The 24,189-nt window shown below is 37.0% G+C and overlaps 1 protein-coding gene across 7 annotated transcripts in view; it reads left to right on the plus strand.

Annotated features, from left to right (window-relative positions):
* Window positions 1-24,189, plus strand: part of BCAS3 (BCAS3 microtubule associated cell migration factor) — a 611,032-nt gene that overhangs the window by 319,492 nt on the left and 267,351 nt on the right. For all 7 annotated transcript variants that reach the window (XM_045984131.1, XM_045984134.1, XM_045984132.1 and 4 more), the window contains 2 exons: window positions 19,699-19,799; window positions 22,286-22,482. In XM_045984131.1, coding sequence (XP_045840087.1) covers window positions 19,699-19,799; window positions 22,286-22,482 — 298 coding nt within the window. The remainder of the gene's footprint in view (window positions 1-19,698; window positions 19,800-22,285; window positions 22,483-24,189) is intronic.

Consider the following 24,189-nt stretch of genomic DNA (forward strand, 5'->3'; position numbering starts at 1 on the left):
CAATAAAAACTTTAAAGAAAAATAAAAAAATATGTGGCATGGCTCTACCTCAATATTCAAGAGTAATTTTATAGGACTAAATAATACCTAATGTTATGAGAGCAATGACCTCAGCTTCCACATTCAGAAACTTGAAAAAGTAGAGCAAATTAAAGCAAAGGAAGGACATGATAGAGATCAGGGTAGAAATAAAAACATATAAACAGTAGATAAAATAGAAGTAATATAGAAAAACAAAGGGTGGCTCAATGGGTTAAGCCGCTGCCTTCGGCTCAGGTCATGATCTCAGGGTCCTGGGATCGAGTCCCGCATCAGGCTCTCTGCTCAGCGGGGAGCCTGCTTCCCTCTCTCTCTCTCTCTCTGCCTGCCTCTCTGTCTACTTGGGATCTCTCCCTGTCAAATAAATAAATAAAATCTTTAAAAAAAAAACAAACAAAAAACCATAGTGTCATAGGTGGTTTTTTCCTGCTGTGATTTGTGGGAATCTTGGATTTGTGGATTTATTTTTTCCTGAAATTTAAACATTTTTATGCAGTTATATGTTCAAATCTTTTTTTCTGTCACTCCCCTTTTCTCCTTTTGCGACTCCAGTTATATGTATATGGACCACCTGGTATTTTCGCAGCTTACTGTTTGATTTTTAAACTTTTTTTGTTTGATTTTTAAAATTCTTTTCTCTCTGATTTTGTATAATTTGTATTTCTGTATGTTTAAATACATCAAGTCTTCTACTTTGCCTAATCTGCTGTTAAATTTCTTCATCATTTTTTTCATTTCAGATATACTTTTCATCTCTAGAAGTCCCAGTTGGATCTTTTTTATGTCTTTCGTTTCTTTCCTTATCATGTACATGTTTGAACACATGGAACATTTATTTCATAATAACTGTTTTAGAATCCCTATGTCCTAATTACTTTTACCACTATGATGTGTCATGGAGATTTTTCTATTGATTGATTTTTTCCCTAGGTTTGGGTTGTGTTTTTCTGCTTTTTTATATCCCTAATGATTTTTGATAGGATGCTGGGCATTTTCAGTTTCATGTTAAGTGGTGGATTGTTCTTTATTTCTAAGAAGCATTCATATTACTTGGAATAAATTTGATTCTTTCCATGCTTATTCTTGAGCCTTACTATGGAAGGTTCAACGTAGCCTTTTCCTTAGGCCTAATTTAATTATTTTAGAAGATAATGTAAATCTAGTCTCTCTTATATAGCTGGTAGTGGAAATGTAGGATCATAATTATTTTTTAAACCTCAGATGCTTAAATCCTACATGTTATCTTTACCTTACATTACAGCAGCTGCGCACTTTTACTTTTGGCTCTTATTACTTTTGTCTCTAACATAAAGACAAGTAAGAAACATACATGTGAGTTTCTATAGCACATTGTGATGTGTGCTATGTTAATAGCTTGAATTAATTGGTATAGAAATTCAAAGAAGGAGGAAGTTACCTATTAGTGAGGATGGAGAGGAGTGGCTAAGGAGGTTGCATCTGTAGGATTTGGGACTCTGTGAGGTGACTGAAGAAAAGTGAGGAGGAAAGGGGTGACTGGCTTGGGCAATAGGTTATGCCATTCATTACAACACTAAGGGAATTATGTTGCCTAGAGTAGGACAGAGAATTGGTGATCACAGTGTGGCTTCTGTTTCGGTGCATGTTATGGATCCTGGTAGTTGTGTTCAGTAAGCTTTTAGAAATAATCTCCAAACTTCCATGTGTGTTTACAGATTTCAGTTCCCTTCTGGGGTTTTTTGGGTACGTAATTGGTAATTCAAATACACTTTCTATGAAATAATCTTATCCCAGAAAAAGCACAGAAAGAAGTGATGAGGTTCCATATGATACCAGGACAGCATGACATGTAAGGAGACAGTATTAATCACTCTAAAAGCTCCAACCAGAGCCTTACTTTAAAGTATTAGTGTTGGTTTCACAAAAATGTTGGTTTTTATTACCCTGAAGAGAACTAAGTCATTCTGAGTTTCTTTTGAATAGCTGGGCTCTCTACTGGTATATCTGCTTTTAAAGATGTTATTGCTTTACTAATCTCTTAGACTTCACTAGCACTTTTATTTTAGTCTTTACATATAATGAGGTAGACAGTGACTAAAGCTGGTATTGAGATTTATCTTACCTATCAAGTATGAAAATAACATATCAGCAGTGCACTTAAGGTTGGATTCTAGAGATCTTGATTGCTAACAAAGTTTTGTATGCTCTCCTACCAGCAATAACCATGAGAATAGAAATGGCAGATATTTTCCTTGTAATATAAAGTCACACTTTTGAGTTTAGAATGAAGTATTTGAGGATATTTTACTATTCTGTTGTTTTACTGGTTTTACAGTACAACGGTGATATATTTTGAACGTATTGGTACAAAGAGGAAAAAAACTATTGGTCTTATCTACCATCGTCATTGTCAGTGCCCCGGAAAAGCAATTAAATATGCAGCACTTCTCTGAGCTGCTGTCTTTCGAATGTCACATTAGATTTAACTTAACATCCTGGATTGCATCGCTATTGTGGTATGTACCGAGTATGATGGAGGTACTCAACAATATTTCCTTGCATTGTCCATAATAAATATTTGCCCAAGAGTGGGTAGGGTGGAAGGGGAAGAAAGAAATGTTTTTCTCTTGTAGAGGAAACTTGTAATGTAGGACTTATTTAAAGAGTATTTATAGTCCATTGTTGGTCATTGGGTGTGTCATACCGTTCTATCCAGGTCTGAATATCTGAGGTAGTTAAGAAACCACTTCAGCTTGAATTATATTTGATGATTTCTCTTAGTTATACCTAATTTTATCAACTGACATGTCCATCCATAGCAAGATAGTTTTAGTGAAATGAATGGTATTTTTCTTCAGGAGGCTAAAAGTTTAAGACGTGTTAACTGTGAATTTAGCCAAATATGTATTGTATAACTCGGGGAACATTATAAATTTAAATACCTTTTCTTCAATGAAAAGATGTTGAATGGTTAAATGAAAGTACCACCAGCAATTGGCAAACTTTACAAATGATGGATTGAGAAGTTTGGATTAGATTACCCTTTTCCCTTCTTCCTTTTTCCTGTCTATGGGAGCCATACTTCTTATTGATATCCAAATCTATACGTGGGTCTTCACATCTGTGGAATAGTTGATTGGTTTTTCTGTCCTTGCTGATTTATTGTTGAAATGTTTCAACATCAGAAATCCTTTCTGTTATATTCTAATGACCTGTTTGCTCCATTCTGAAGTAAATCTTGGCATTTCTGTCATTTGCTTTAGCATTTACTATTTGTGGCAAAAAACAATTTACATGTCAATCCACCTTTCTTTCTTAATTGTCCTTAAAATTGAAAAAGAAACAAGAGGAAAGTTTTTATAAAGAACTGTTTTGTATTTTTATTTTTTTAAAGATTTTATTTATTTATTTGACAGAGATCACAAGTAGGCAGAGAGACAGGCAGAGAGAGAGGGGGAAGCAGGCTCCCCACTGAGAAGAGAGCCCGATGCGGGGCTCGACCCCAGGACTCCGAGACCATGACCCAAGCCGAAGGCAGAGGCCCAACCCCCTGAGCCACCCAGGCGCCCTGTTTTGTATTTTTAAATCTCTTTCTTTATTTTACAAAATTGTAAGTGATGCTATTATCTTCATGTTCTTTAAGTTGTTTTATGACTTGCTTTTTTTCAGGTAGAGGTGAGAGTATCCTCTTTTCCACAGATACCATCATTATTTCTTACTTGGCAGGTTGACTAGGATAGGACATGGATTCTGATAGATTAAAGAAAAATCATCTATGGGTCATAAAGCCACTAGTCTATGCATATCTCTGCTTCTGATGTCATTTATTCTGTCCCACCTGAGTTTAAGGTTCATATATTCAGATACTGATATCCCTGCATGTGCATTTTGTCACTTGGGTAGCGGGAATATAGGATGGAGGGAATGGGGATATCTATTTGCCCTTTTCTTCAAAAATAAGGAGCTAGAACAGAATGATCTGTGTCTGCTTACCTGCGATAACATAATGGGTTGATATTGGCAGGGGCTTGTGGTTTGATGTGCCATCACTTCCATCAGTGAGGTTAATTGCTAACAAATGACTAAATGGGAATTTAGGGGGAATGCCACAGCTGTCTGCTATGTTAGTGGTAACAGGAGTTCTGGCGCCATTTCAGGGTCGCTATTTGTGTCTGTCTATCAGAGTTAGAATACAGTTGTTTCTCTCAGTTTCAGCCTTCTCTATAGAATTTCTGTCAATTGTTTGACTCCATTAAGTGTGGAGAGGAAATAAAAGCCTGAATGACCAATCCACCAGGGGCTATGGATAGACCCTTTCTTTGTCCATACTCAGAGCACTGCATTAGGTCTCATTATCCATTTATAATAAGTGACCTTTGCCCCCTGGGTCATTGAAAAATATTCAGTGTGCTTTTCTGACACATAGGGCACCTTTCTCAGCAGACACATGAAATAATGGGACGTCTGGTAGTCTGGAGGCCTCGCACACATTGCAGGTTTTAAAATACACAGCCTTGTGCCAAATCACTTGGGCTTTTTTTTTTTTTTTTTCTTCTCTGCTCTTGCATGGTTCATAAATGGCTAAGGGAGTCTGATGTCTGAAAGATGAATGTGGTGTTCCTTTTTCTTTCTTGTAATTAAAAAAATTTTTCGCCAGTTTTTTAGTTTTGTTTTCTAGAAATGTTTGCCTTCATCTCTGTTTTTATATTTTCTGTTCGAGAAGTAGAAGTTTGGATGTAGTGCATGGAGAGGGCCTTCATCTTTGGAAAGTGTTTGCCAATTATGCCCAGGTGCTGTGAGGGCTATCTGTGACATGTTAAAAACCTGTCTTCTAGTCCTCTGCTCTGCCAAAGTGGTAGTGGTGAAATCTCCCCATGAAAAGTTTGGCTGGGGTGCCTGGGTGGCTCTGTCGGTTAAGCATCCAACTCTTGATTTTGGCTCAGATCATGATCTCAGGGTTGTTAGACTGAGCTCCACGTTGGGCTCTGCGCTGGGTGTGGAGCCTGCTTGAGATTCTCTCTCTCCTGTATCTGCCCCTCATCACCCCACACTCGCTTGCTCTCTCTTTAGGAAGAAAAAGAGGGAAGGAAGGATGGATGGATGGGAGGAAGGAAGGAAGGAAGGAAAAGTTTAGGAAGGATTTGACCCTTTCTTGGTCATTATAGTCCAGATTTCTTCTGTGATGTGAACTTGGACCCCCTGACAAAAAGCCTGGCACATCTGGTTGTTCTGTCTCTAGCTCCTGGAGTGTAGAAAGACCTGGAAAAAGATGGAGATAGCATAGCGGTGAGTGGATAAAATATATTTATAAAGTCATGTCCAGCGCTTTCCACTGCGGAAAGTGAAGGTCAGCCTTCCGAGAAGCTTGACTACCAGTAACTAACTTTGTGGCCTTAGTACAGTGTCTGTGTTAAGTACTGGTAGATAGGTGTATTTGCCTGAAGAATGTTGGGATAGGAAAAAATAAAGGATTGAGACTACTTCCTTAGCAATCTACATGAAGAAGTTTTTAGAATAGTGGAAAATGTTCATAGAAATATTTTTAAGTTTAAAATTCATACATTTCATTAGTAAAGCCTTGTTCCTCTTGTAGAACCATACTTAGTTTACATTTAGTGTCACATGTATTGGTTTGCTGACTTTGTTAAAAACATATGAGAGGGGTGCCTAGGTGGCTCAGTGGGTTAAGCCTCTGCCTTCGGCTCAGGTCATGGTCTCAAGGTCCTGGGATCGAGCCCCACATCGGGCTCTCTGCTCAGCAGGAAGCCTGCTCCCCCCACCCCCACTGCCTGCCTCTCTGCCTATTTGTGATCTGTGTCTGTCAAATAAATAAATAAAATCTTTAAAAAAATAAAAAATAAAAACATATGAGATACATAGGGATTCAGAGAAACCCAGCTCATTACAAGGAATCCGCAGCCACACCGTTCAGGGAAACCCAGCTGTCTTTATTCCAGCAGGATAGTTTTCCTGTTAATTGATGTGCTATATATTGGGATATAGAGGTGTTAGCTCCAGAGAATGACCTTTGAGTCCCAGTACAGATTTTTCTTTCCAAACCAGTTATGGAAAACCACATATGGTTGACCCTTGAATAGCATGGGTTTAAACTGCATGGGTCTACTTATATGTAAATTTTTTATAGTATAATACTGTAAACATATTTTTTCTTCCTTATGATTTTCTAAATATTTTTTCTAGCTAATTTTATTGTGAGAATGCCGTATATAATACATATAACATACAAAACTTGTGCTGACTGTTTATTGGTAAGCTTTCTGGTCACAGTAGGCAATTAGTAGTAAGTTTTGGGGTAATCAAAAGTTATGCATGGATTTTTGCCTGGGGGGCTTTGGCACCTCAAACCCTGTTTTGCTCAAGGGTCAACTGTAGTTGTCAGAACTCTCTACATGACAAAAATTAATATATTAACTGGATTATAGTACCATTTGACAAATTGCTTACTAAATACATCAAAATTGATTGGACATTCTGTATTTGAATTGACAAATGGCTGCATTAAGAGAAGGAGGGAAATCCATTAATTATAGCTGCTCTCAACCATAGGAAATATAATCACATAAATATGGATTTTGTTAAAACAAAAATCTCTATTTTATGGTAGTGTTACTTATGTGTGTATCTATACTTCTTTGCCATTAACAGAAGGACTGCTCTTACCTACTGTCCTTTAACCAATACAAAAATAATGATTTCTGCTGTGTTATAGGTTTTAGGCTCTACTGACTGCAAAATAGTTTTTAGTTATTATTCCAGAAAAGTGGGGGAAAATAGGCAAACTCTATAGCTGAGCCTTTCTGCTCAATTCTTCATTTTATCTCATTTGTCCATCTTATATCTGCATTCTCACTTTATTTAAGTCAAATTTATTTACTTTTGCTTTGATGCTGTGTAGGCTTTTTATCATCACTGAATTTCTCCTTTTTAGAAAAAAGTTTTTCTCATGATCTGTCTTAATAAAGGTAACCACTCAGTGACCGAGGCATAAAGGATGTGGGTGAATGCCATAGATTGTCTCTCTACAGTTAGAATCTGTTCTCCTTATTGTTGTCATATGACGGGAGGCTTTTTGCCATGTGATTTTGTGGAACTTGGTAGAGAGACGAGAAACACTGAATTGCCTTCATTGCTTTTATACCATCAGCTTCTTGCCTTTTCTACTATGCTTTCTTTGTATTTTATGACCACATGAAGAACATCAAAATCACTCTTATATGATGTCAAGTCTGGGTCAGAGCTGAGATTTATAAGGAGTATTTTGAAGCTAGTGGTTTATTTATTTATTTATTTTTCCCCTTTTGGGCACTTTGCTGCCTTCCAAGGCTCTATTCCAGGTGCCAGTGGTCCTTCCATGATTATGTCAATATACTTTTTAATATAAAGCAAATTCAGTATTTTTAAAAATGAAGTCTTCTGATTCTTCAGGGATATTACAGAGAATGTAGAGAGCTGTGGCCCAAAGTAGTTTCTTTGTTTCTGTCACTATCTGTGAAGTTTCTGTGAATGTCTGTAACTTCCTTGTGTTGTGAACATCTGGTCGAGGTTATTTTTCTCCATTGTTTGATGGCTTCGTATGGTGTCTCAGATCAAGATACATAGATGTTTATTAAGATGGTAAAAATGACCATGTTAAATAAAGGAGACCTGAAACACAAATCGTGGAGACTCTGAATCAGTGATATAGTTAGTATTTGGTGACAAGCATCTTTCACATGTTTATATGAAAATTTTAATTCAAAATAACGAACTCACTAGGTGAAGTTATGATGAATTGAGGCAGTTTATGCTTCAGATTAAGAACATGGTCTTTGGAGTTTGCAGTTCTAGATTCTGTTTCTACTAACTGCTAGCTGAGTGATTTTGGGCACATAACTTAACCTGCCTGGCCTTTTTAGTTTGAAATGGGAAATTGACAATACCTGCTTTACAGGATCATTGTTAGATTAAGTAAGATTATTCATCTAAAGGTCTTCACACATTATCTTGGATAGAATAAAAACTCACTAGAGATAGCTGTTGGTTGTCGTTGCTGTTAATAGAAACAGTATCTTTGTTCTCTCTGGATGTCTTTCTTTGCCTCCCTCAATTCCAAGTGCTTTATAACTGAGATACTACCAGACGGCATGGCTAAAGATGCTTTGTTGTTAACAAACAACAGCGAAGATAGAATATTGTGCTAGATCATACCTCTTCTGTTCGTAGTGGTTATCTGGGTAAATACGGCACTATCCTAATATGTGTGCATTTTCAAAACTATAGAAAGACATTTTACTTAGCAGTTCTAACTTAGTGATGCAAATTGAAATTTCTTTTAGACTTACTTGTTTTGAGTATTTTCATTCCCTTAGTAATTTTATAAGGAGTGAAATTTTTCTTGGTTTTCACTGCATTCAAAAATACTTTACCCTGGAAGTCCTTTGTGATAGTTGCCTTAAGACTCTGAAACTTTTACTTAAAAATGTAAGACTCTCAACCTTAAGACTTCTAAAATACCAGAAGAACATTTGATTTTCTGAAAGATTATCATTGGAATCACTGTTCATGATTCCAGTAAGCCTTTCATTTTTTTACTTCATGTTCTTTGAGGTTTATAATAAGCATGTATTCATATAATATTTATTAGGTGATTTTCAAATTGGAAAGCAATAAGAGAGAAAGATGAAGAAGGAGAAGGGAAGGAGAGAAGAGGAAGGCAGGAAAAGAAGGAAGGGAAAGAACAGAGGAAGGAGGGACAGACTACTTTAGTTTGTCATAGAAAATAGAAATTAAATGTTATCCAGTAAACCAGAGCTAAAGGAATTAACATGAATGATTCTCACACATACAGTGTTGTGTGAAAACAACCTAGTTCTGAATACTTCATACATCTCATACCCTAGCCAAGGAAAGAATCAAGATGACTCTTAGTCAGTCTGCAGATCAAGAAATGTCTGCCCAGTTTTCTTTTTTCCAAACCTTCACACAGCAGTCTTTAAAAAATTTAATTACAGAAGTGTTCAAGCATACACAGAAAGACATTGGCCAGTATAACAAATCTACCTATTACCCAACTTCAATAGTTAGCAACATTGTCCCTCTCTTATCTTTTCTGTTCCTTTAAAATCTTTTAAGATTTTATTTAAAAAAATTATTTATTTATTTGAGAGAGAGAAAAAGAGGGAGAGAGAGAGTGCACAGGTGGGGGATGGGGAGGAGAAAAAGAAGAAGGAAAAACAGACTTCAGACTTCCCATGGAGCAGGGAGCCTGACACAGAGCTCGATCACAGGACCCTGGGATCATGACCTGAGCTGAAGGCAGACACTTAACCAACTGAGCCACCAGGTGCACCTAAAGATTGTATTTTGAAGTAATCTCTACACTAATTGGGGGCTAAACTCACAACCCCAAGATCAAGAGTCACATGCTCTACTGACTGAGCCAGATTGGTGCCTCCAAAATCTTTTTTTTTTTTTTTTTAAATGAATGGCAGATAAAGTATGAGACCCACTGTTGTATCTTTTCACCAGCAAATACTTTGGTATGTATCTAATGATAAGGACTTTAAAAAAAAAAAAAAACTACTGTGCCATTACATACTATGTAGTTTACTCCATGGCAATGATTTCTAGAGGTAACTCTTTCTGGTAGTTTTACACTATGGAGAAGTAGAGGGGAGAGCAAGCCTTTGAAACTGTTCTCTTGCATTTGGAAAGAGAGAAAATCCTATGGTAGTTGTGGGCTAGTATTCTCTGTCTCATTCTTCTCCTATCTTCTTGGTTCTGTGAATTTTCTGATTTATTTAGAGGTAAAAATTTGAACTTATAGTTTCTCTGTTGTATGGAACACATTGTTGGTTCCTTAATGATTGTTTGGAAAAGATTTTTATTATATTCTTAAGTATAGGTTGCATATGTTGGTGTCTTCCATGTCTAAAAGCTTTTAACTCTCCATGCCAAGAGAACTTTACCTCTTTTGCTTAGGCAAGAGAAAATCTGTTACTTAATTCTTCCTGCTGTATAATGATCTGGACTTATCTAATATGTAACTGGATATTAAATAAGTGAAGCGGGGAAGAAGCTGCATAATTCTTTACCAAAAAATGGTATTTGTCATTTTTACATTTATAAACAGCTGCCTCCCCTTTATTTTTGTTTGTTGTACTTCATTGTGGAGGCTGCCATTATAGATGGGACTAAGAACAGTAAGTTTATAATAACTGGCCTATTGTCCCTTGAACAAATTGGTACATTGGTAACTGAGCACAGTTTAATGACCGAAAACGGTGATTTTTTTTTTTTACCTTCAAGACATCAATTCAAAAAAGTTCCTATATATCCTCTACTCATCTTAGTCTCTTTGTAAAGGGTGTTATATTTTATAGTGTTCCTTGAATTTAGAATGGAGAATTGATTATTCTTGAAAGAGATGCATCTAACATAGAGGGTTGTCTATAAGAATACATTTGCCTCTATTGAAGGATTACAGCTCATAATTCTACGTAGGATTAGCACTAGGAGACCTGGCTTCCTGCAAAATAGTCATTTTTATCAACAGAAACACATACTACCATATATGTATGTTCACATACTTGAGCAGTTGCTAAAAGCTGGTCCTATATTTGCTATGTGTGTGTGTGAATAGAAATAATGATAAATGGCTATGTGTGGAATAGTAGGAGAATGAGTGTATATAAGCAATTCCATGCACCGCCCCCCCCCTTTAAAGAAAGCATCACTGAACCTAAGAAAATAAGGGAGAAAATGCATGACTCATTATGCAATAAGCTCAACTTTTGTTTTCCATGATTCATTGATATCCATCTGATTTCTTTGTTTTCCTTTCTTGACTTCTTGGATTGACCGCACTAACCATATCAATTAGATTGTGCTTATTCCATGACTTTTTATGAATACAAATTTTAAATAGGTACATAGTAAATGTAATTTTAAAGGTATCAAGGTATTAAATAGGCACTGTGTGCATCATCCCAGGTAAATTAGCTCTACCTTGACCTTAACTGCAAATGTTTTGAAGGGATTGTTGCAGTCTTTTTAGTTCTCAGAAGTATATTGGGACAGTGTGAAGTAGAATCTACCCAGACATGTTAAGTCTAAGTAACAACAAAACCATTCTACAACCCCTAGTAAGACAAAGTTGTTAGCTATAAACACAAGCAAGGTATTACAGAGTTATAATATGATCTTTTAAAATAGTAAGGGTGGACTTTTTAAGCTGTCATGCTGTTGCATTAATGTATATATAATGTGATTGTACTAAGAATCGAGTTGCCATAATACACATTAAATAGGCACTGTGTGCATCATTCCAGGTAAATAAACTGTACCTTGACCTTAATTGCAAATGTTTTGAAGGGATTGTTGCAGTCTTTTTAGTTCTCGGAAGTATATTGGGACAGTGTGAAGTTTTTAGTGGAATAGCTGATCTCGCTGGTAGCATGAAGCCATCATGTTTTATTCTTTCTCTTCATTCAACGGAATTTACGGTGGGAATTTACGGTGATGTTGAGCAAAACTAAATTGTGAACCTTTCCAGATTATCTCCAGGTATAACTTGGCCAGATGCTATATGTCAAATGACCATTATAGCAACCGGAATAACAAATGAAAGCTCCTTAGTTTATGTCTTCTGTGGGAATATGATATGATACCAAAGGGGGAGGGAAAAGGAGACAGAGCAGGGCGGGGAAGAGATGCGCCCAGGGTTGTCAGTTACTCAGCGAAATCTATTATCTCATAGGCAATGAGGATATGTCAGTTTTCTAATTATATATTGCCTGTGACTGTTCTTCTGGGAATGTGGAATAAAAGGAAAGTGAAACCAGAGATGTACAATGACTGACTGTTAGAAAACTTTAATAATTAATTAGAGAACATCTATGGTATCACAGGGTCAGGGTGCAAGGAAAATCATTGATCTGTTTAGTATATAACGTAGGTAACGCTTGTTCCCTCTTATGTATTGTAACACTTCAGCTGTTGTTGCTCTGGTACAAGAGTTGGCTCCTAATAAACAGAATAGCCAGTAATACATAGTGCTGCTGCTTAACTGCTCTGTGTATGAAATTCAGTGAATCACTTTACAGTTAATGGAAACATTTATAAATCAGAGAAAAACTTCCTTCTAGACTTCAGTAGAAATAGAGTTGCTTCCAAATAAGAGTGCTTACCATTTCTCAGTGTATTTAGGTGTGTTATTTGTGACCCGAGAGCCTTTTCCCTTGTTAAAAAAATTATTGTTTAAAAGGCCAAGGTTTAATTTTTGCCAGTTTGATAGTAGGAAAGCCTGACTTGTTTTAATTTGCAAGTATCTGATTACTGCCACTTCCATGTGCTTGTTGGCTGTTGCATTACCTCTTTTGTGAATTGCTTGTCCATTCGGAAATGCCATAGACCACTTTGCTTTGGGATTATTTGTCTTTTGAGCCTTACTTTTTAAAAGGCACATTTTGGTTTCTGTGCTGGGAAACTGCATTCCCAAGCAGCATTTCTTCCTCAGGTCCCTAGTGCTTTCTGATCAGAAACAGTTTGGTAAAGAGCCCTCCCGTATTGTATGGCTGTGATATACATGCTGTTTTTAATAAGTACCAAAAATGTACTGAAATTTGTCCTTGGATGAGAGTTTATCATTGTTGGCCTTTGGGTGAACTTTGAGCCTGAACTGTTTCATTCAAGGCAACATGATGTCATTTAACTCACAAATTTTTCTTTTGCTGGAAAAAGGAATGTTGTTCCCCTAAGTAACTGAAAGGACCGAATAATGCCGGCACAACATTATTCACCTCTCCGGTCTCCACTAAAGACTTCAGTATGGTGAAGGTTTTATTGTTTGCGGAGGATTGGTGAGGTAACAGTAGGGAGTAGGAAACAAGCTGCTTTTGGTCTTGACTCTCGAAGAATTCTTTGTTCCACTGCCCATACAGCTGCCAGTTTGACCAGCTCGTACTCAATTCTCCAAATAAAAACCTTTGGATCCACCTTCATTTCTTCATATTAAAAGACTCCCTAAGTCTTCTTCTAGATTTATATGTTCAGCTTATGAACATATTGTAGGTTTTTCAAGAGGAGATAAAGCAGAGATTGTACCTCACAGAAAAAACGAGATAGCAGTTGGACTAGGGTTTTGCCCCTTATTTGAGAAGTGGATTTCCCTGATTCCAATAGTGAGGTTCATTTCAAGGAGAAAGCTATTTTATATCCCCGGAAGTTGGGAGTGTGGAGTTCACTGGCAACAGAGCCTGTAGTTGATTAGCTATGTCTCCTGAAGCTTCCAGAGCTCCGTGTAAGAGAATTTATTACTGGGAGTTCAAGAAATGTAGGGAAGAGTAGAACAAGAAGAGAACAGAACCAAAGGGATTTTTCCTTCATTGGCTTCACAAATAAGCACTGCCCATTGTTAGTATTATGCTTGTGTGTTAGTTCATGTATAAAGGATGCTTATAACCTGTAAGTGGTTTATCTGTTTATTTTGATATGCATTGTCAACTCTTTTTTCCTTTCATTGCTTTAAAAGCAAATGGTGCTGGGAGCAAATAATTATTCCATTTATTCTTTCATCTTAACAGAGTACCTAGACTCTGTGCACTGTGTTGTAAATGCCACAGTTCGGAGATCTGGCTTTTTTCTGAATATCTAAACCATGCCTAATACTCTAAGAAAAATAATTATCTGCCCTAATATCCTTAATATATTAATTGTAAAAACTTATCCTCTAACTGGAAGACTAGATACTTTGCAGATGAACCTAGGCTACTGAGATCTAGTTATTACTTTCTGGATATTTTGGAAAGAATTTGGTTCCTTATAATTTAGGATATACTGTTATTGTTTTGGGGGAAACATTCTGAAATGTCAAGAGGTTTAAATTTCTCTAGGACTAGTAATAACTCATTTTTGGAACCTTGATTTAATCTTACATATCCTAACCTACAAGTAAATAATGGTCTGTATTCATTCTATTAACCAGTGTTAAGAAGAACACCTGAGTGTCTTTAGAGGCCTGTTAATATATTGTTTGTAACTCTTGGAGCACCTGGGCGGCTCAGTGGGTTAAATGTCTGACCCTCAGAGTCCTGGGATCAAGCCCCACATTGGGGTTCTGCTTGGCGAGGAGTTGGCCTCTCCCTCTGTACCTCCTCCCTGCTTGTGTTCTCTCTCTCTCAAATAAATTTTAAAAAATAATTGAAGGAAGGATTGTATTTACTTTATTTATTTATTTGAGAGATAGAGCATAAGCAGGGGGAGTGGCAGGCAGAGAGAGAAGCAGGCACCCCACTGAGTGGGGAACACAATGCAGGGGTTGATCCCAGGACTTTGGGATCATGATCCAAGCTAAAGGCAGACGCCTAACTGACTGAGCCACCCAAATGCCCCGCATAAATAAAATCTTTAAAAAAATACAATGTTTATAACTCTTTAATTTAGGAGTTATTATTTGAGTAGCTTAATACTTTGTAGCTGTAGTTTAACAGCATCTAAATTAATACTTTTAACTTTCTCTAACTCAGAAATACTATATTTTATATGGGTCATTTGTAAAAATTCTACACTGATTGATCCTTACATTACAGTGCAGGCAGAAGACATCTAAAAAGTCAAAACCAGAGAACTTGTGCGAACTATTTACATATTTGAGAAGTTATATTATGAGTTGACATTTTCCACTTTATAATATTAAGAATTTTGTTGTGGGATTCAGACTTAGGGTCGTTATCAAAGGTGTGTTTCATCTTCCTGTTCATAATTTTACTTATGTTGTTCTACTGACTTGGAAGTTTTGGGCTTTAGATTAACAGGACTAATTTGCAAAGGTTGGTAGTGAAACAGATTTGTTTTTGTTTGCTTTGCACATAAACACATATTAAAATATATAAATATATACATAGAAACACATATATACACATAGACACACTCATCTATCACTGTAAGACAGCAAAATACACTTCGTGATTTTTTTTTAGCATTTATTTACTCACTAGAAGCATAATCTGCTTTTCTGAAAACATAATATAAACAAAGTCTGGCTCACAGTTACCTCATAATGATCTGCTCATCCTGCCCTTTCTTGTTGATCTATACTTACCACATGCCTGTGTGTAGAGGCAGTACTTTTGAAGTTGTATTCTCTAAAGGAAATTGGCAGTGTAACCTTTCTAGTTAGATGGTTAGGTTTGTTTTAAATTACTGTTCCTAAGGTAGGGAAGGAACATGGCAGAGATTTTTATTACAAAATTCCACATTCTTTTCCTGTCCCAAGTTTATTAATGATCTAAGAATAGTTGGTAAATGTAAAAGATACTAAACATTTTTCTTTATATAGAAGGTGTCTATTTTGGTCCATTAAACTCAGACGTGTCAGACGTGGAACTTAATTTTTTTTCTATAAACAAACTCTCTTACATAATTCTCTTTTGTGCCTTCTAACAAGTGTGGAAAAATTAATCTCAATCATGCCCCTCCAAAATTGCTTCTAAATTCTATAGCACTTACAGAGTGCAAAGATAAGAGATGGGAGAGTTGGAGATGTTTTATCCTTATTGTTACCACTGGGGGATGTCCCAGTTCCCTACCTGATCACTGGTTACAGGTTCCGATAGGTCTCTGTAGTATCCATCCTTGTTTCTACTGCAAAGCCGTTCCAAAGCCTGTCAGTTCTCTGAATCTCATCCCTGTTCCTCTTGTACACATACGAAGGACTATTCTCAGCTGATCCACAGAGAACTTGGAGAGATTATCACAGACTTGACTGTGTAGACACCCTGTGTGCACACCTCTTCTTCTCTTGAACAAGGTGGGATTTATTGCTACTTCCTTGAACTCTACCCAAGAATGAAGATAGGATTTTTTACAGATGTTTTATCCCTAAAACTCATGGGATTCTGTTATTTTTTACCCTTCCTTAAGGACCCTTGTTTTACCCTTTTCTGCTGGTGGCACTCTTGCTCTCCTCTCAATCTTTCCTAATAATTGGCTGGTTAGAAAATATGGAAGCCTTGCTCTTAATTCTCATACTTTCAGGTTTTTTTTCTTATGCCAGGGTCAGAATTTTTAATTATTTTTTCATCCTGACTTGGTATGTCATTGCTTCCTTAAAGTGGTGAATGTGGAATGTTCTTCCCACCTAGATTGGGGAAAATTTTTAAACACAAAAATGAGGGAGAGGGAAGGATATTCATTTGATGTTAAAAATGTTACCCCATCAGACTTTTATTTTTTATTATGAATCTTCTGGATGCCTCAAAACTATCGGAAAATTATTTTTTAGTGAGCATAACGTATGGAACTCTTAAAATCTCTATTTAGGAATTCAGGATTCAGATTTAATGTTTCATAGATATGTATTTCGTATTTTTTCACTTTCTTTGGAAAGTAGGGAGACAGTTGGGAGGAGGGGCCTTTTCTTCTTCTCTTTTGAACCTTTTACTATGGGAAATGCCAGACATACACAAAATTAGAAAACAGTGGTGTAAATGACTCTCCATGTACCTATCATCCAGCTTCAAGAATGATCAACTCATGACTAACCTTGTTTCATCTACAATCCTACCCCTTACCCCTTCCCCGACGCTGTAGTCTTACTAAGTTTATCCCATTTTGATAATGGATAAATAAATGTCCAACCATTCTGGTGTCCTTACATAGTCCAAAATCCATGATTCCATTCACTTAATACTTGCAGAGTGCTTTTTCTGTGACAGGTACTAGCCTGGGCTCAGCATATATAGAATGTGACGTGAACTCCTGAAAACATTCTTATTAAATACTAGTTAGTTATAAAAGGATGCAGTTTCTCACTTCTTTTTACAACATTCTGATATCTTTCTGTCACAATACCCTAGATTTATTGGGGTGGGGGAAGCCCTAAGCCATCTGCTGGTCCTCCCTCCCCACCCCCTTTGTTTTACTGACTCATCTTCTATTTTCAGCTTGCCTTACCACACCCAGCCGTGTCACCTCCTTATAATTATCAAAACATTTTCCTTAGGCTCCCACTTCAAAATCTTTGTACTTGATATTCCCTTTGTGACACACTTTCCCCTCACATATTTTTATGGCCCATACCCCCACCTCTTTAAAATCTTCTCTGCCCTCAACTCCTTTCCAAAGTATGTCCTGACCTTTAGATATTTGTCCTTAGTCACCTTCTTGACTCTTATTTATAGAGGGTTTGAAGGATCCACTTTTTCTGTATTAAAGACTTAATACAGGGGTGCCTGGGTGACTCAGTCGGTTTAAGCTTCTGATTCTTGATTTCAGCTCAGGTCATGATCTGATTGTGAGATTGAGCCCCCCATTGGGCTCCACACTCAGTGGGAATCTGCTTGAAATTCCTTCTGTCCCTCCCCACCCCTCCCAAATAAGTAAATCATTTTTTTTAAGATTTCAAAAAAAATTTTTTTTAAATAAGTAATCTTTTATTTATTTATTTATTTGGCAGAGGGAGATCACAAGTAGGCAAAGAGGCAGGCAGAGAGAAATGGGGAGAAGCAGGTTCCCCGCTGAGCAGAGAGCCTGATGCGGGACTCGATCCCAGGACCCTGAGATCATGGCCTGAGCCGAAGGCAGAGGTTTAACCCACTGAGCCACCCAGGCGCCCCTAAGTAAATCTTTTTTAAAAAGAATTTAATATTAAATTTATTTATTAAAAAGATAAATGGTTTAGGAACAACTCAGCCTTTTGCAAGCATAAATTTACTTAACAGTTTTATAATATACACCAAATTATTCCCAAGAGGATGCTCAGATATTAATTAGATAATTATTATGATGCTCTTTTCTTCATGATAATCATTGAGAATTCTAAGAAATTAGATGTTATTCTCTGGTGATCACTGGTGTTTTATGCCAAATGGCAGCATGCCACTTAGAAGTAGAACTATGATTTTGAAAAAAATAGTAGCTAATTGTTTTCACCACTGCAAATCTTAAACTTTAATACTATTTATCCCTTTCTGGATGGTAGTTGATAGCTTAGGTACCACTTCTCCATGACCAGCAAGTAAGTTAGGTTTTTTTTTTGAGCACGCATCCTTTAAAATCTTGTCCTAGGTTCTTCACTATCTCACTAAGATTTAGTTCTTTAGAATACTTTGTCTGACAAGAGTGCAGTGAGATTAGTATTCTCAGTCACTGCTTGTGAAGGTATAACTCCTAATCAGCATTAAGAGAGTTAAATAGGGGGCGCCTGGGTGGCTCAGTGGGTTAAGCCTCTGCCTTCGGCTCAGGTCATGATCTCAGGGTCCTGGGGTCGAGCCCCGCATCAGGGTCTCTGCTCAGCAGGGAGCCTGCTTCCTCTTCTCTCTCTGCCTGCCTCTCTGCCTACTTGTGATCTCTGTCTGTCAAATAAATAAGTAAAGTCTTTTTAAAAAAAGTTAAATATGTTCATATCCTTTTCTTTCATTTTTAGGAATATAGCCTAACGAATTAGCACATGTGGATGCATACACACAAACCTCTGGGTGATGGAAATTATGAGAAAATTGTTGGTTTCTCATTCTTTTCTATTTCTTCTTTTTTTAGTACTCACTTCCTCTTTTTTCCCCCTTTTTCCTACTTCCCCCAGTACTTCACTGCTTTATTTCTTTTAGTATTAAAATCATAGATGGAGGCAGAGAGTATATGAGAAATCAGTGTGTCCTCTGCTCAGTTTTACTGTTAACTGAAAAGTATTCCAAAAAATTGGGGCACCAGGGTGGCTCAGTCGGTTAAGCATCTGTCTTCAGCTCAAATCATAATCTCAGGATCCTGGGATCAAACTCCATGTCAGGCTCTCTGCTTAGTGGGGAGTCAGTTTCTTTGTACTCTCTCCCTCAGCATTCTCTCTTTCGTTCCCTCTCAAATAAATGAAATCTTTTTAAAAAATCCAAAAAATAAAAGTATTTTATAGTAAAAATAAGCAAATAAATACCATGGGACTTTAAAAAGAAAGGCTAAGTTTTTATTGGGGTAATATTTGTTTTATAGTAGGAATTCAATAAATGTTGAATAATTGTATTACTTTGACTAAGCAAAGGTTCTTTGTATGAGAAAATAGGCTCTTTGTTTTTTTTTGTTTTGTTTTGTTTTGTTTTTTTTTTGGTATTTTGTAACTGTATTCTACCACCTAAGAATTGGGGAAACTACTGAAGTATCCAAGAAAGTGAAATATTTCTTTGGATGAATGAAATGTTTCAGGAATTTTTTTAAAGTTAAAAATGCATATTTATGCCTTTTAATTTATATGAAACTACTAAATAGGCTCTTAAAGAATATTGATGTTTGTTGTAAAAATGCCTTCCCAAATTATAGGAACTGCATCAAATTCATTTCTTTGTTAATTGGAGATGACTGAAGTGTCCTGAATCCTGAGCACATGTGATGGAATTGTCACTGCTCCTTAATGTACTCACACTGCTAAGGTGCAGTTGGTTGTTATTTCGTTTACACTGATACCTGTCACAACGAAATTCCTGTATACTTTTTAAAGTGTAATCTTCATTGGAAATCTTTCTTATTCCTAAGGTCTTCAGTATTTCTTATTCATCAATTATTTGAATTGGCTTTGTGCATTAAATGTCCTATTTTATCTTAAAAATTAACGCAGTAACCAGGATGGTTGCGGCCACATGAATTTTTCCACTGCATGAGTTAAAGTTGCTTTAATATGTTTTCTTTCTCCTACAGTGGTTCCCCCTGGAAGTCCAGGGCCCATTACTCGGCATGGGTCCTATGACAGTTTAGCTTCTGACCATAGTGGACAGGAAGATGAAGAATGGCTTTCTCAGGTAAAACTCTAAAATGTTTGGCCTATTAAAGTGAAAGAAAACAGAGATCCATTGTCTGTGTTTATGCTTGCATTCTGAAAACTTAAAAATTATTTTCCTTAGGGAGAATGGGCAGAATTGAGAACTCCTTGTAGTATCATCAAGAATTAATCAGATGTCTTTCCATATTAAGAATTTCTTATAATTACTGCTCCAAGGATACATATACGTATATTTTTGTATGTATTATATACGTGTGTGTGTGTGTGTGTGTGTGTGTGTACATTAGCTTTCATACAGAGGGTATAAAATATGCATAGCTTTCAGACAATCCATTGATATCCCTTAGAACCTTGGGTTTTAGATGGACTATTTAGATTAAAATGAGAATTGGTCTTGTTGAAACCATGAAGCCATTCAACAATGTGTTGGCTATGCTTTGTGGAGCCAACATTTTCTGAAGATTAGACCCATACTCTGATTAGAAAAGGTCAGCCTTCTAATCTGCACACGTCCTGATTGTGCCCAGCTGGGTTCCTTCCCTGGCTTCTGGACTGCTGCCTCCACTGGTCTCTAAGCCTGTCCTGTGACCGCTCCAGCTGACCCTTCCTCCCCTTGCCAGGTGAAGCCGTCTTCATCTCAAGGGCTTTGAAATAAAAGATACTTGGGCAGATTTCAAAATGATGAGATTACGAATGACTTCATTACAAATGCTGTTATGTCTGCCTCAAGTCTGACATCATTTGGTGAAGTTAATGACCTGTCTCAGATTACCAATCCAAGCGGCTTGTCATCAGACAGGTGCCTCATGGAGGCCTTGCAGTTTCACTGCTTTCTCAGGGAGGGTAGCCTGAAAAACTAAAAGGAATCTGGAAGCCAGAGCATCACGTTGTTTCTAGGTGACTTACATTTCATTACACCTGAAGTACTCGTAGGAGGCCTCTTGAAGGAGGGCCAGGGCTTCGGTTCCTGGTATATGGAGGTGCCTCCTGTCTTGAGGATACCACAGTAAAGTAAAAAACAACAACAACAAAAATGCTGGCAAAGAAACCACCGTCCTTCACTTCAACTTTTCAATTAGATAAAGGGGTAATGTGTGCTGTCAGTGTGAAAGTATATACAATATGTTTGTACTGCACACAACAGGAGAGTGAATAGGAACATCTGGCCATTGCCTCAGTGAAATTGCATAGGCATCTGTTTACCTCTCGGCTCTGTGACACGGATGGTTTTGAGCTTAAAATACACAGAATGCTTTATCTGTGGCCTAATTTACATTGCAGAATACAACTACTTGAATCAGAAATTGCTGTCCTAAATCTGAGTATTTTTCGCCCTGTGATTAGTGGGAATGAGAATATTGTTCCAAGATCGTGATGCTTCTGCCCTTTAGGACTTACCAAACACAGAGCTGCACTCTGTGAACCTTTTCGGTTATGTTTTGTTAGGAATTAATCACCGCAATCAGAGAAATGTAATTAAATATGAAAGAACTGAAGGCAAAACTATGGCGCATGGGAAGTCAGTTCCATAAAGTGTATATACAGACACAGATGTAGCAATTAAAGACTTGAAGAGGTAGTCTTTCACCAAACGTTTGCATATTTAGTCTCTTCTTCTAGTTGCTCACCTATAAAATCATATGATATGTTTATCTTCAGGTTTTACTCTGTATCTTCTACACTCTGCTTTGTCTCTAAAGTCTTTAATATTGGCACCATTCCCTGTCCCCTCCATAGAGCATGAAATTCATAAACAGTATTACTGTTTCATAGCACTTAAAATACCTATGTCAGTGTTCGTGGTAGTGGAGGAAACATTCTAATTAAATAATGGTATTTTGAAGACAAATCTAGTCTGAGAGAAAGTATATACTACTCTCTTCATTTAAAAGTTGATTTGGGGGGATTTGAGGGTAGCATAGTAAATATTACAATATTTAATTATGGAAAGAAACTGGCTCTGGGTGTTGAAAATTATTTCAGACCCTTTCTTTTCCTTGGATAGTTCAAGAACAGCTTCAAGTTTGTCATGAGCTTGATCCTCAGTGAAGGAATTATTTTTAATCTGTGGATTGATAGGTGTAGTGTTCAGTGCATGCCCACAAAGTGGTAAGTAATGTCTAGAATGAATGAAGCAGGTAGTCCCTAGGGAATTGGTGCTAGTTATATGAGGCAGGCAACTGGTCCTTTTACTCTTTGACATTTGTGTTATATTACATGTGGAACGTGTGTGTGTGCGTGTGCATGCTCACACCCATAGAAATACACATATACACACACAAAATGAATTTTTTTTTGTTTATTTTGGTAAAAACCAGTAGAGGGATGTAGAGAATGAGTATATAGGCTGTGATTACCATTGCCTTTTGAATGTGAATGCCTTGTACCTATCCCACTGGGTTAAGATGGGCGTGGATGGTGTTTGGAGGCAGGATGGGAAGATCGAGATAGACTCTTAAAAGGAGGTCATAAAACATTTAAGTCATGATTTGTAATCTGTTCCAGGTAGAAATTGTAACGCACACTGGACCCCACAGACGTCTGTGGATGGGTCCACAGTTCCAGTTCAAAACCATCCATCCCTCAGGCCAAACCACAGTCATATCATCCAGTTCCTCTGTGTTGCAGTCTCACGGTCCAAGTGATACTCCACAGCCCCTTTTGGATTTTGACACAGATGATCTTGATCTCAACAGTCTCAGGTAAGAAGAACTGAGGAGTAATTTGACTGGATTAATATATTCATTTTTAATGAGCATCCTAGGTAATATTGACATTTTCCTTTTTGGCACAGTTTTGTGGTGCAAAATACATCCACTATAGCTTATGATTCATTATTATTGCTGGGGATCTTATGCGGGATCTATTTACATTCAATAAATATTTGTGTTTCAGATTGTATTTTCCTAAATCGAATATTCAGTGCATTAAAAAAAAAAAATCTCATTTTATGCTGCCTTCCTCATATTTCTAACTGCTTAAAGTCTGAGGGTACCCTCCCTTCCTGATCTTCATCCTTCAACTAACTTCATCTAAATCCTACTTATTCCTTCTTTTAGGCTTTAAAAAGTTTTTGGATGAGAAAGAATTGATATAAATTCACTTATAGTTTAATACACACTCACACACACACACACACATTTATTCATCATATACATGCTCTGGCCCTCCCTTGTAAGAATCACGGTATAAGGTTTATGAAGTATGCTTTTTATTATTAAAGATTTTTTTCTAAAGCAACTGAGAACTTTTGACTTTTGTAGTCTCAGGTTTGCCTACCAGTTTAATTTGTTCTATCCAGACCTGACACATTCTGATTCAACAATAAAGGACTCAGTCTGATGCAATGTAATCTCCCTTACCTTGTCTTCTCTTACAAAAAGTTCTGTATCTTACTTGAATCTAAAATAGACCTTTTCCTTTAAAAATTATGAAAAATGTGTCCCAGTTATATATTGGAAATACATTTTTATATATTTTTTTGTCAGTATCTGTTTGTCTAACAATGCAAAAGCTGTTGTAGATGAGGCCTACATGTTTCTTCCTTAAGAGTAATTCATTGAGTGCCTGACTGGCTCAGTCAGTAGAGCATGAGACTCCTGATCTCAGGGGTCCTGAGTTCAAGCTCCATATTGGGTGTAGAGTTTGCTTTAAAGATAAAAGTAATTAGTATAATGGAAACATGTCTCCTATAATATCTCTTTCAGTGTCTTTTTTTTTTTTTAAGATTTTATTTATTTATTTGACAGAGAGAGAGATCACAAGTAGGCAGAAAGGCAGGCAGAGAGAGAGGAGGAAGCAGGCTCCCTGCAGAGCAGAGAGCCCAATGCGGGGCTCAATCCCAGGACCCTGAGATCATGACCTGAGCCGAAGGCAGCGGCTTAATCCACTGAGCCACCCAGGTGCCCCTCTCTTTCAGTGTCTTAATTTTTTGTTTGTTTGTACTTTATTTTCTTCCATACATTTTTGCTTTTTTTTTTTTAACCTAACATGTCTTTCAGCTTTTCAGAAGTGGAACTTTTCCCTCAAGATGTCAGGCAATAGTGTCAATACCGAGTGCTAAACCCATTTTCACTGGTACCAACTGTCAAATGTAATCTGGTGTAGATCGTCCATTTTCAGGAAGTTGTCAGTCCTCAATTTAATGATTCAGTGTGTAGTCATTCATGTTTATAAGTCATTTGAGTACTCATATGTTAATAATAAGGCATTTTAAATAGACAGCCCATAAAACTGTGTTTATTCTTTTTATTGAACTATTCACAAGATCCTTTTTTTCCTCTGATGACTGTCCCCTGGTACTATAATAAGCCCTTGTCTCTTTTCTTTGGAGGATATCTCTAGCTTCTTACATATGCAGCTCTGTTCCTTTGCTTTGTAACCTCCAGCCTGCTTCATGCCTCTTTACT

The sequence above is a fragment of the Meles meles genome, chromosome 18 (assembly GCF_922984935.1).
Source record: "Meles meles chromosome 18, mMelMel3.1 paternal haplotype, whole genome shotgun sequence".
Lineage (NCBI taxonomy): Eukaryota > Metazoa > Chordata > Mammalia > Carnivora > Mustelidae > Meles > Meles meles.